This window comes from Ceratotherium simum, chromosome 30, assembly GCF_057802395.1.
Source record: "Ceratotherium simum simum isolate JZ-2026a chromosome 30, ASM5780239v1, whole genome shotgun sequence".
Classification (NCBI taxonomy): Eukaryota; Metazoa; Chordata; class Mammalia; order Perissodactyla; family Rhinocerotidae; genus Ceratotherium; species Ceratotherium simum.
The window spans coordinates 8,414,781-8,428,287 of NC_141929.1; the positions used below are offsets into that span (position 1 = coordinate 8,414,781).

The window sequence follows — 13,507 nt, forward strand, 5'->3', positions numbered from 1 at the left end:
TCCGCTGCTGGCGGCCCGGGTTCGGATCCCGGGCGTGCACCGACGCACCGCTTCTCCGACCATGCTGAGGCCGCATCCCACATACAGCAACTAGAAGGATGTGCAGCTATGGCATACAACTATCTACTTGGGCTTTGGGGGAAAAATAAATAAATAAATAAAATTAAAAAAAAAAAAAAAATGAAAAAATGGGACTACAAAGAAGAAAATAACTGGTGCAGAGTTAATTCTAAACAAGGAGTTAGTTGTTACTATTATATTAATATTACATAAAAGTATAATACTTTTATTTTCATAGGTAAATGGCATAAATGTCATCCTATTATACAAAAAGCTACAATATTGGAGTCTATTACATGCCAGATACTTAGCCACGGTCTCATTTAAATCTTACAATACTCCAGCCAGGAATGGCTCTCACCTCATTTTATGGATGCAGCACTGAGGCTCAGAGAGGTTAATTGAGTCATTTGCTTATGCAGGTAACTGACGGAGAGGTTTCCTACCCTTTCCACTCCACCACACGGCCAAGCTGGCTGGCGACTTGTGAGCGACAGAAGCAAAATGACACAGACTATGGTGTTCTTAATAATGGGACGTTAGGAGCAAAGACCAAAAATGGGAGCTTTCTTCTCCACTTTCTTTCTTTTTAAAAAAAAGTTGCATCCCATTAATGTCAATTATCAAAGCACTGTGTACAAATCAGTGAATGACAGGATCTTGAACTAATTTTTAAATGTTTTATTGAAGCATAATATAGATACAGAAAAGTGCACAAAAAGATACAGCTCAGTTAATTTTTACACAATGAACACATCCATGTAACCAGCACCAGACCAAGAAACAAAACACGAGCAATCCGCCAGAAATCCCTCTGTGCTCCCGCAAGGATACTGATTTCTAACTTCATCAATTAGTCTGACCTATGTTTGAAACTCATATAAATGGAATCATAAAGTATATATACTTTTGTGTCTGAATTCTGCTCAATAGTACATTTTTGAGATTTACCCATATTCTCATTGCTGTATAATATTCTATTGTGTGAACATACTCCACTTTACTTATCCATTCTAGTGTTGATAGGCATTTGGGGCGGTTTCCCACTTGGACTGTTACAAATTGTGCAGCCGCGAGCATTACCTAGTACATGTCTCTTGGTGCACATATGTATACATTTCTGTTGGGTTTACACCCAGGAGTGGAATTGCTGGGTCACAGGATCACACAAATCTTTTAAGTTGTTGTCTCCATCTCTTTGTCCTCTGAGCATATCTTCCCTCTGCTGTCAGCAGTTTCCAAAACCACTTTGCAGTCTTCTCCCTTGGGCGAGATCAGTGGGAGAGAAATCAGGAAAAATCCATTTTGCTGCTTTTTAGTCCTGGGCAATTTCAGTTGGCACCAGAGTTCAGAGAATAGAAGAAATTGCTTCTTCCAGACAGATCACTGAAAAACAGGCTGGATTTTGCCATTCAAAACCATATTTCACTAACAACTAGGACACACAGCCATGCACTGAAGCTTTAAAAAAAAAAAACACATTTCACATTCCTATAAAGAGTTAGCGTTTTCTTGTTCTGAAATCTGCATAGTCTGATATTAATAATGGCCACTCCAGCATTCCTTTGATTAGTGTTTGCTGGTATATCTTTCTTCCATCCTTTTACTTCTAACCCATCTATATCGTTATATTTAAAGTGGGCTTCTCGTGGACAGCGTATGGTCTAGTATTGTTTCTTTAATTTCCAATCTGGCTGAATAATTGGTGTGGTCAGACCATTTACAAATAATGTAATTATTATTTTTTTTAATAACTTTATTTATTTATTTTTCCCCCAAAGCCCCAGTAGATAGTTGTATGTCATAGTTGCACATCCTTCTAGTTGCTGTATGTGGGACGCGGCCTCAGCACGGCCAGAGAAGCAGTGCGTCGGTGCGCGCCCGGGATCGAACCCGGGCCGCCAGTAGCGGAGCGCTCGCACTTAACCGCCAAGCCACGGGGCCGGCCTCTAATGTAATTATTGATGTAGTTAGATTTAGGTCTACTATTTTGATATTTGTTTTCAGTTTGCCCCCTCTGTTTACGTTCCCTCTGTTCCTCTCCTTCCTTGCCTTCTCTTCAAATATTTGAATATTTTTAGTATTCCATTTTAACTGATATATTGCCTTTATTTGTTACGTCTATTTGTATAACTTCTTTAGTAGTTGCTTCAAGGATTACAATACACATGTCTAGCCTTTCACAATCTACTTAGAGTTAATATTTTGCCACTTCGGGTAAATTGTTGAAGCCTTACTAGCATATAGATCCCTTTGCCTGCCCTCCTTTATATGATAATTGTCATATGTAGGACATCTACATACATTGAAAAGCCCTTTCAACAGTTATACATATTTTAAAGAACTTAAGAGGAGGAAAATAGTGTATACCTTTACCAGGATACTTACCATGTCTTGTGCTCTCCCTTCATTCCTGAAGTCTCAAGTTTCCCCCTGGGATCATTTTCCTTCAGCTGGAGAAACTTCCTTCAGCGTTTCTTTCAGAGTAGATTTTCCAGCAACAAATTCTCTTGGAGACTTTCTTTATTCCTAAGAGTCTTTATTTCACTTTAATCCTGGAAGATATTTTTGCTGGATATAGAATTATGTGTTGACAGTTCTTTTCTTTCAACACTTTGAAGATGTCATTCACTGTCTTCTGATCTCCATGGTTTCTGAGGAGAAATCTGCACAAATCACCGTTTTCTCTATGTGTAATGTATCATTTTTTTCAGGCTGATTCAAGATTTTTTCTTTATCTTGATTTTAAGCAGTTTGATTATTATATGTGTGGGTGTGGTTTTCTTTAAATTTTTTCCTTTTGGGGGTTCACGGAGCTTCCTGAATCTTTAAATTTGTGTTTTGCCAAATCTGGGATATTTTCAGCCATTATTTCTTCAATATAGAAAATATATTTTTCTACACCAATCTCTTTCTTCTCTCTGGTGCCCTAATGACACAAATGTTTTGCCTTTTGATATTGTTACACAGATGGCTGACACTGCTCATTTTTAGAAATTTAATATTTTTTCTCTTTGCTTGTTAGATTGAATAACTTCTCTTGCTCTATCTTCAAGTTCACTGCCTTTTCCTTTCTCATCTCTATTCTGCTATTGTGATCATCTAGTGAATTTTTTTTTCAGATATTGTTTTTCATTTTGAAAATTTCCATTTTTTTTTTTTATAGTTTCTGTTTCTCTGCTGAGAATGTCTATCTTTCCATTGAAGAGGGTTTACTTTTACCTCATGGGGCATGGTTATAATAGCTGATTTAAAGTCTTTGTCTGATAATTCCAACATCTGAGTCATCTCAGGGCTCACATCTCTTGATTATGTTTTCCCTTGAAATTTGGTCACATTTTCCTGGTTCTTTGTATATCAAATAATTTTGGATTGTATTCTGGACATTTTGAATAGTAGGTTCTGAGACTCTGGGTCTTGTTAAAATCTTCTGGAAAACATTGATTTTTTGTTTGTTTGTTTGTTTGTTTTGTTTTAGCAAGCAACCCACCCAGCCAGGTTCTGACCACACACTCTGAGCCGCCTCCTGTGAGCAGTGGTTCCCAGATTAGTTCAGTTTTCAAAGCTGTTTGGGTCTTCCCTGCTCACGTGCCACTCAGGGTGGTGTAGCTCACAAAGCCTTTGCTATGTTTCTTTGGGTCTGTTCTGCACATGCATAGTTTCTTAGTGAGCTCATGATTTATGCCAGGTCACATACGGAATTAGGGAGTCCTCTTCTCTAGATCTCTCCTTTTCAGGATTTTCCCCACAATCACCAGCTCCCACAGGCCCCTCTTCAGAATAGAAAGATCAGTTTTCTCTTAGGGATTTTGGTGTCTACATCAGCCCGCTCAGCACAGCTCCAAGAGAGTTGACAGCCTGGGGCAGGGTCAGGAGACAAAAAAGAGAAACAATACAAAACAAAAACAGGTATTTCTTCCGTACTCTCAGGCTCACTGGGTCCTTTTTCCTGGTTCTCTGGCTAAACAGAGGAGATTTCTCTTGTGGTTTTTGTTGCTTCACTCACTGTGCAGTTCCGTGACTCAAGCTACCCTTGGGACAAAGCCAAGAGACAAAGGAGATTAAAAAAAAAACCCAAAAAACAGAAATTAAACAGGAAACTCCCACCTTTACGGGTGATTCTTAAAGTTCTGACTTTCCTCCCCAATCTGCCTGCTGTTGTTTACTTTTTAGAGTCCTCATGGAGTTTCTTTTTGTGTTCTGCCCAGGTTTTTAGTTGTAATTAATGGAAGAAACAGGCTGCAGTGGGCTAACTCTATCCTGGCAGGCAACAAGAATCAGGTTACTGTTTTCCAAGCTTCTTCACAAATAGGTTCTCTTGTAAACTATTTCTCAAGCCCTCACGATGTGCTAGGCTGTGTGCTAGGTGCCAGGTGTATAACAGGGAACTAGACAGACACCGTCTGTGCTGACAGACTAGCAGGAAAGAATGACAGTGAATAAGCACAAAGGGGATGAATGTCACCTAGTAGAAGGAGCGAAGCTATGGCAGTTATAAAGGGAACCCTAGGAAGTCTTCCCTGAGGAGGTGATGTCTAAGCTGAGAACCAACGGAGGAGCATGAGTAACAGCAAAGAGATGGGCGAGAGCCTTCCCAGCAGGGAGCACACACTTGTAGGCCTTGAGGCGGGCAAGAGGTGGCATGTTCTAGACACTGAAAAGAGGTCTAAGTGAACAGTACAATTAGAGGAGCGGAGTGTGGCAGGAGATAGGGGGAGACCGGGAGAGGGAGGTCATGTGGATCTTTGCAGGCCATGTTAGAGATTTCTAATTGGTCCTCTCAGGAAAATGAGAAGCAAAACATACCCATAATTTTGATACATTGGGACTCTGAGCCCATTTGACAGATGGGGAAAATAAGGCCCAAAAAGGTAGGCTGGGCATAGTATTTTACAGATGAAGCAAGAAGGCCCAGTGGCCAGCCCCGTGGCCTAGTGGTTAAGGTCGGCACACTCTGCTTTGGTGGCCGGGGTTCGGTTCCTGGGCACGGACCTACAGCACTTATCGTTGGCTGTGCTGTGGCAGTGACCCACATACAAAATAGAGGAAGACTGGCAACAGATATTAGCTTGGGGTGAATCTTCCTCAGCAAAAAAAAAAAAAAAGCCCAGAGAGGGGGTTTCAGGAGCCACAGAGGGAGGAAACGGCAGAAAAGGGACTTGCAGAAAAGTCTTCGACTCCCCGGCTGGTCAGAGCTATTTCTTCCCCTCTCACCTGCTCTGGACGTCTCAGTGTAAGCTCTGCAAACACGGCGAGCTTGGTCGTGTAGCGTCTTTTTCTTCATCTTCTTATCTTTGCAGAGCAGGGGATGGCGAGTGCACGTGTGCACGCACATGTCAATGCGTGTGTTTCCATGTCCCTGACGCTGGTAACGTTTCTGACCTTTGCCGGCAGTTTGTCCAGCCACGTGACCCACCAGTTCACCGCCCCTGGGGAGTTCACCGTGTTTGCCGAGTGCACCACCAGCGAGTGGCATGTGATGGCTCAGAAGCAAGTGACAATGCGGGACAAGATGGAGAGGCTCAGTGTGACTGGGTGCTCTGGTCTGTCCACCTCACGAGCCAGCCTTCTCTGCCAGGTTGTCTTCGGGGACCCTCTGTGGATTCAGGTGGTGCTCGATGGAGGTGAGTCTTGGAACGGTCAAGGTCAGGGCAACCTTGACTTCTCCCATATCTATTCACCCCACTCCCTGGCTTTAATAAATACTGACAGCAATTGAGTTAGCTTTCTAGCTATTCATTTATCTAGTGCCTCGTGTGTGCCAGTAACTGGTCCAAGTGCTTTATATCTATGAGCCTCCGCAGAACGTACTATTATCATCTCCATTTTACAGATGAAGAAATGGAGGAAAGGTTCAGAAATTTGCCCAAAGTCACAAGGATAGTAAACTAATGAGAGCTCCCAGCCTTCCAAAGGCCCTTCTTTGCATGCCCATCACCCCAAGGCAAGAATTGAACTGCCAAGCCACTCCCTATTTGGGGGAATTTGAATAGGACTGGGAGTGCTGCCAGCTGGCCCTGAGCCCATCTCAGTGTAGCCAGCACTGACCAGCGTGGCACAATTGTGTTGTCCCCAGTCAGGGCTGATTCAGCTGCACACATTGGTATGCCATAGCAGCTATTATGGTTGGTGTCCAGTCTGGTTGGTCACAGTGTCTTTTCTGATTGGTCACAGAGGCCATTCTGATTGGTCATCATGTCCATTTTGATTGGTCAACATGTCCATTCTGATTGGCCAAGGCATCTATTCTGACTGGTCATAGCAACATTTCTCATTGGGTCACAATGTCCATTCTGACTGGTCACAGCACCCATTCTGATTGGTCAGTGTCCATTCTGATTGGTCACAGTATCTATTCTGATTAGTCACAGCATCCATTCTGATAGGTCACAGTGTCTATGCTGATTTATCAGACCATCCATTCTACTTAGTGCCCAGGAAGTTTCAGTTGTTAAATATTTTGAAGATCACCCCTCCTCTCAATAGAGACCCTCCCAACTAAGACCCTCCTCACCTAAGGTAGCCTCTTTCCTCAAGGCACAGGCCCAGTTTGAGATCTGGAAAGAAGAAGCCTGTTGACGTAAACGGTGCATCACAGAGCTGTGGAGGTGACCTGAGCTGCAGGGGTGAGGACGTGACTCAGTCTGACCTCACACCACCTGGAGCCTCACTCAGAGCAGTGAAGTAATGGAGCTTCCATGGGGCTTTGAACACACTGCTCCTTGGGGCTCCTTTCTGTTCTGGTGTGCTTGTTGCCTGACGGCAGCTGCTATGTGCCCCTGGGGAGACTTAAGCTTTCGTTTATTTTTTTCATTCTACAAATATAATTGAGTGCCTACTCTTTGCCAGGTGCGGGGTGAAGCAGCAATAAACATCAAAGTCAAGGTTCCTACTCTCAGGGGGCTGATATTATCATCAATATCATCATCATCATCATCAACATCATCATCATCATCATCATCATCATCATCATCATCATCATCAAACAATAGACTAGCTTGGTTTCTATTGGAAAGAATCCTAATTTGATGGTTTAAATCAGATTTTAAGAGTCAACCACAATATTTAGCATCCAGCTAGGACAACCAGCCCCAAACTGTAAGGAAGCTTCACCTTAATGTGAACAGGCTATGTTCTCCTGCTGGGCAGGGTTTCAGGCAGTCGGCCGTGGAGATGAAAGGAAACGGTGTCACCTGCTCCTGCTTAGGACAAGACGTGAGGCTAATTCTCATACAGAAAAATCAGCCACGCCCTTAAGAGACCCTCCCTTTTCAGCCTTCCTCCCCACAAGGATATCCCTGTCAACAAAATGTTCTAATATTTTTATTACAAACTTTTAAGTTTATGGGTAACACACGCGTAGTATAAATAAATTAGAACACTTAGATGAGCAGAGAGGACCCCAAAAGGAAAATCGCTCATTAAGCCAATACTCAAGAGATAATCACTGTCACATTTGGGGGTGGGGTATCTCTTTACATATGTTTTTATTTTTAATTGAAGTATAATTGACATATTATATTATTTTCAGGTGTACAGCATAATGATTCAATATTTGTATACATTGCAAAATTATCACCACAATAAGTCTAGTTACCATCCGTGACCATACAGAGTTACAAAAACATATGTCTTTATTATCTATATCCATATCTATGTCTATATCAGGGATCTGACTTCAGAGCTTGAACTATTTCAGTATAATCAACTGCATGGTGGTTACTGACATTCTTAAATATTTCTTACCTCCCATCCCCCAGGAACAGGGGTGACTTATACCGTGCTGTCAGGTAACATAACTCTGGCTGAGTCCACCATGCAGCGGGGCCCGCTCCCCTACAATCTGACCCTGGACAGAGCAGTGCAGCAACGGATGGGCCCAGGGATCCACCACCTGCAGATCCGAGCCACTAGCAGCATCATCATCTCTGCTCCCTCCAGAAACATCACAGTTCACTTCATGGAGCCTCTGTCGGGTCTTCGGGCCTCCTGGGCTTCTGACCACTTGGAGCTTGGACAGGACCTACTGGTCAACGTCTCGGTGGCTCACGGCATTCCAGAGGGGCTGACCTTTGAGGTGGCGGGACTCAATGTGACCTTCTCCCAGGAGGAAGAGAGCCCCATGGGGACATTTGGGATTTACCATGTGGCAGTTCCTCTTGAAGGTACCTGGGGTTGGCGGCTCCCCTTCCAAACCTCCCTTCTCTTCCCTTCCTGATTGTGTCCAGGGTCCTGCCAGCCAGTTTCCGGTGTGTCCTGGACACAAACATGGTTCACAGCATCCAGCCTGGGTCACAAAATAAGGAAGAGACAGATATTATCTGCCCTTATGGAGCTTACAGTCACAGAGGTTCTCAACTTTGGCACTTCTGGCTTTTGGGACTGGATAATTCCTTGTTGTGAGGGGCTGTCCTGTGCACTGTAGGATGTTTAGCAGCATCTCTATCTTCTACCCACTAGATGCCAGTAACACCCGCCCCCTAAGTCATGACAACCTAAAATGTCTCCAGACATTGCCAACTGTTCCCTGGGGAGCAAAATGACCCCCCCCCCCCCCGCCCCATTGAGAACCACTGGAAGAGGCCAAGAGTATTCAGATTTCTCCCATCATTTCCAGAGGAGAGTGAGGTTCGGGAAACTGTAATCCAATCTCCTCCAGTGTCCCGGGAGGAGAGAGACGCAGAAAGTGAAGGATGGGAGAGAGAGGAAGTGTCATGATGCTGGCTGGAATAGAGACAGGGCGGCAGACTGGCTGGCACCAGCCAGGGGAGGAGGCCACAGCAGACGTTTGCATTTCATCTGGAGAGAACAGAGAGTTCTTGAGGGCAGTATGGTGAGGTCAGCAGGCAGGAATGTGATGAGGGTCAGAGTCTCCAGCCCACCCAGGATTCTGCCCCCAGGGGCCCCTGCCCTGGATCTCAGAGATGAGTAAGAAAGGGGGTAATATGGAGCAGGTATGGGGCTACCATGCCCTCAGCAAGGGATTTAGCAAAAGAGAGAGCGAAAAGGACAATAAATTCAAGAAGAAAAACATTGCAACTTTGCCAGGTACCAAGGGTCCAGCTTGGAACAGAAAAAATCCGGAAATGAAATTGAATGACAATGGAAAACACATAATTCACAGGCTATAATTCAATGCAATCTTTTTGGTCTCCTGTACAAGTTACTCAGGAGGGCATAATATATAAACTCTCAGCACGCCCTCTGATTTTTTGGCTCCCTCTTAGTTGATGAGCAGTCTTCTCCTCCTCATAAAACAAACAGATTTGGATGACTCCAGGGATGCAGGGGTAGGAGGAAGGAAAGGGAACCAGGTCTGACAGGAAGGCTCTCACCTGGTGGCCTGGCCCAGTCCTGGCTGGCCTTGCTGTCACAGCCCAGCAGATGTCGGCAGCCGCCTCTTGTAGCAGCTTCTGTGGGCTCTTGAGGCCCCTTGCTGGCCCCTGGGATCCCAGCTCCCAGGATGAGGGGATGCCTGTCCCTCAGCTGGCTACATCCGCCCAGCTGCTGCTTCTCCTGGGTCACAACATGGTCACTCTCCCTCTCCTGGGTCACAACAGGGTCACTCTCCCTCTGTTCTCCTCATTCTCTCTACCCTCGTCAGCAACTCTTCTCCTCAAGGCAAAATCTGGTCCATAGAAAATTCTTACCCATTCCTTGGCTGCCACCAGCCAACTGTAGTTATTTCCCAAATGCAGAAATGCCGCTCTTTGCTCCTTCCACCACCACCCCCGTCATAGGTCATAGACCATTCCTTCAAGTGCATGAGTAAGGAACCTGGCCGTGGGGGTCCCCAACCTCAAAGAACACATCTTTCTAGACTTGAGAAGAGAAGAAGGTAGCACCCATCACCCCTTCCCCGTGAGGAAGGGGGGGTGGGATGCACATGTATTAGCAGCTCTCTCCAAACGGTCTTACAAATCCTTCTCTCCCCTCTCCTCTCTCTCAACCCTTTTAAACTCCTGTCACGTCTTTCCCTCTGCTGGAATCCCCTCTCTAATCTGACGAATGAGCACTACTCGTCCTTTGAATGTTACCTCTAGCCCCGCCCCACCCCATAAACCATTTCTTTCTCCCCTGAGGTTGAAGTGACCACCCCACCCCATGCCCATGATTGCCCCATACTGATTCTACCCTGGTTTGGCACTCAGTGTCCTACGTGTCTACCAGACCGTAAGGCCCTGAGGATGAGGACTATGTTTCATTCATCTCTGTGTCCCCAGAGCCTTACACCATGCCTGCCATACCACAGGGGTTCATTAAATGCTCAGAGGATGAAAGCCCCACATGCTGCCATCAGTGGACTGGAGGAGCACAAGCTGGGAGAGTTGTCTCAGTGCAAGTTAAACAGTTTACGACAACGCCCATCATTCTCCACCCTTTGCATTGCAGGCACCTTTCTGGTCACCGTGCTGGTGAGGAATGCCTTCTCAAACTTGAGTTTGGAAATTGGAAGCATCACCGTCACAGGCAAGGACGTGTTCAAGGGGATATAAAACTTGCGACCAGGAGTCTAAGGCATTGCACTTGCTCGGGGTCTAGTGAGCCCTGTTCAACACAGGGCTTTGAAATCGTATCTTGTTCTGTAGATATTCAGAATTCTCTGGTTACTCTAAAAAGGCAATGATGTATGCAGGAAAACGTTCAACCATTGATACAGGATTCTAAGACAGCAGAGTTTGTATTCATTTTGATGCTTTAGGCTGCAAGTAACAGAAAGCTCAACATAAGTGGCTTCAAGTACAAGTCTTAGTATCTCACACGCTAAGAAGTTAGGAGATAAGCAGTTCCAGAATTGGTTCAGTGGCTCAGTATCACCAGCAAGGGCCCAGGCTCAGTCTGTTGTTCTGCTCTCCCATCCTCAGAGCCTTTGCTTTGTCCTCAGTCTCGCATCTCATGCAATCAACATGGCTGCTGCAGTTCCAGACATCACATGTCACCCCAGCATTATTCGGCAGCAGCAGAAGACCATTTCCTCCTGTGCACCTCTTTTTACTAGGGGGACGTCTTTCCCACTAGTCCTCAGCAATCTTCCCCTCAGATATCATTGGCCAGGGTCAGGAGCCCCAGCTGTAAGGGATTCTGGGAAGCAGGTATCCAGCATTTTCAGGCTCTGTGGAAGAAGGTGGATTCTGATAGTCAAGAGGAAGGGCAAGGCTGTTGGTAGGCAGCCAATAGTAGCTGTCACAGTCTCAAAGTTTGCCTTGAATGTGTTTGCCAGGACTTTTTGAGAAGCAAGGGACAGAAAAGCAGTTCAAACTGGCTCAAGTCAAAAGGAAATTTCATCAACTCAGAAAATGAAAAGCCCAGGGTTTAGGCACAGCTGTATCCAGCTACTCAATGTCTTCAAAAATCTGCCCCTCTCCATCTCTATGTTGGCTTCATTCTGATTCCTTCTTCTCAAGTGGTAGCAAGATGGCCCCAGGCTTCGGTCCTTAACCCCAGAGGAGAAAGAGCACCTCTTTCTTGATATTGCCAACAGAAGTCTTGAGGCTGCCTCTCACTGGTCCAAGCTTGGTTCATCTTCCCTCCTGGACCTACTGCTGAGACCAGGGAGAAGTTGAACTCAGTTTGGGCAGCCCAGGATCACAAGTCCACCCTGGAACATGATGTAGGGTCAGCTTCACCCAAACCAAGGACTGAGAGTGGGGAGGGATAGTTATCCAGTGAAAACGTCACCCATAGGTGCTTTATCAAAAGAAGGGGGCATGGATACCTGGACAGGGGAAGAAAACCATCAGATGTCCATTCTACTGCCTACAGCCCTCCTTTTCCAAGTATAGAATTTGAGGCTCAGAGAGGTTAATTGACTTTGCAAAAGTCACTCAGCTACTCATGGCAGGATCAGAGGTAGCAACTATTTCCCTTGATTTCTTCATTCAGGGTTATCAGACCGTCTTCTTTCTTAAGGTTAAGAAAGGCCTCTGTGTCTGACATCTTAGCTTTGCTTTGTATAATTTTACAGACCTTCAAAGTTATGGTTGTGAGAATGAGAATTCACTGGCAGAGAATTTTTTAAAGATCAGTAGTAACCCAGATCTTAAAATATCCAACTCCCTGAGGCCTAGTGAGTCACATGGAATAACCCTACGTTTCTATCTTCATCACTATACTTTAATGAGACATTAATCACATTCACATTTCAATATCTTCAGAGCATATCAGTTGAGAGTAACTTTTCCATTTTTTTAACTTGACATGCTGACATTCTTTACAGATGTATAGATTACACAGCAATAATATGCACGGCATAGCATTCAGTCCTCCTGGAGCCTTAAGAAATAGGGATTGCCTTATGGATGAGGAATCGAAGACTCAGAAAGAATAACTAACCTTTCCAGGGTCACACAGCTAGTAAGAAGCCAATAGAACGATCCAGAAACACACTGTGGTGTGCTGAGGCTGGCTCCTACCAGCTTGCAAGATGGTTGTGTCCATCTCTTCTCACTCTACGTTTAGTGAGGTCAGCTTGGTAGCTTGAAATCTTGCAAGGTAGGAACATTTACACCACAGAAATTAGCAAATGCTACAAATCAGGGATCCCCATCCTCATCCCCTCAACAGGTAGGCAAGCATTAACAGCATATAGCTGCATGTCTGACTCTAAATCTTGTGTTTTATTTGCGTTGGCAGCTGCCCGCCTTTCTTACCTACCAAAGAGGTCTCTTTAGCCTAGTGGAGAATATGATGGTTTTGCTTTTGACACATTTCCTGTGACCTGAATGTTTTCTATGATCCCCTAAACCATTTCCAAAGACAGGCAGATACTCCCAGCGCATCCTCAGCATACCCTCTGACTCTGCCCTTTGGCAACCTTATAAACACCACCAAAGTTTGACACCCGTTCCCACTCTGTTCACAGCTTCTTCCAGTCTCCAAGAACCACCTGGAACAAATGCTGTGGAAAAGAACGTGAGTATAGCTCTTCCTTGACTTACAATAGGGTTACGTCCAGATAAATCCATGGTAAGTTGAAAATATCATAAGTTGAAAATGCATTTAATATACCTAACCTACCGGACATCATCGCTTAGCCTAGTCTACCGTAACATGCTCAGAACACTTACATTAGCCTACAGTTGGGCAAAATCATCTAACAGAAAGCCTGTTTTATAATAATGCAATAATACGTAATATCATCATCATCATAATAATATAATGTGTTGAATATCTCATGTAATTTATTGAATACTGTACTGAAAGTGAAAAACAGAAGGGCAGTGTGGGTACGGTATGGTTGTTAAGTGTATTGGTTGTTTACCCTCGTGATCACGTGGCTGAGTGGGAGCTGTGGCTCACTGCCACTGCCCAGCATCACAAGAGAGGATCATGCCGCGTATCACCAGCCCGGGAAAAGATCAAAATTCAAAATCTGAAGTACGGTTTCTACTGAATGTATGGCTTTCACACTGTTGTAAAGTCCAAAAATTATAAGTTGAACCATTGT

At 44.7% G+C, this 13,507-nt stretch overlaps 1 protein-coding gene across 1 annotated transcript in view; it reads left to right on the forward strand.

Annotated features, from left to right (window-relative positions):
• LOC101398972 (polycystin-1-like protein 2) overlaps nucleotides 1–13,507 on the forward strand; it is a 100,164-nt gene that overhangs the window by 18,553 nt on the left and 68,104 nt on the right. Inside the window, 4 exon segments of the mRNA XM_087419886.1 lie at nucleotides 5,455–5,684; nucleotides 7,821–8,225; nucleotides 10,453–10,530; nucleotides 12,923–12,972. Of these exon segments, the coding sequence (XP_087276012.1) occupies nucleotides 5,455–5,684; nucleotides 7,821–8,225; nucleotides 10,453–10,530; nucleotides 12,923–12,972 (763 nt within the window).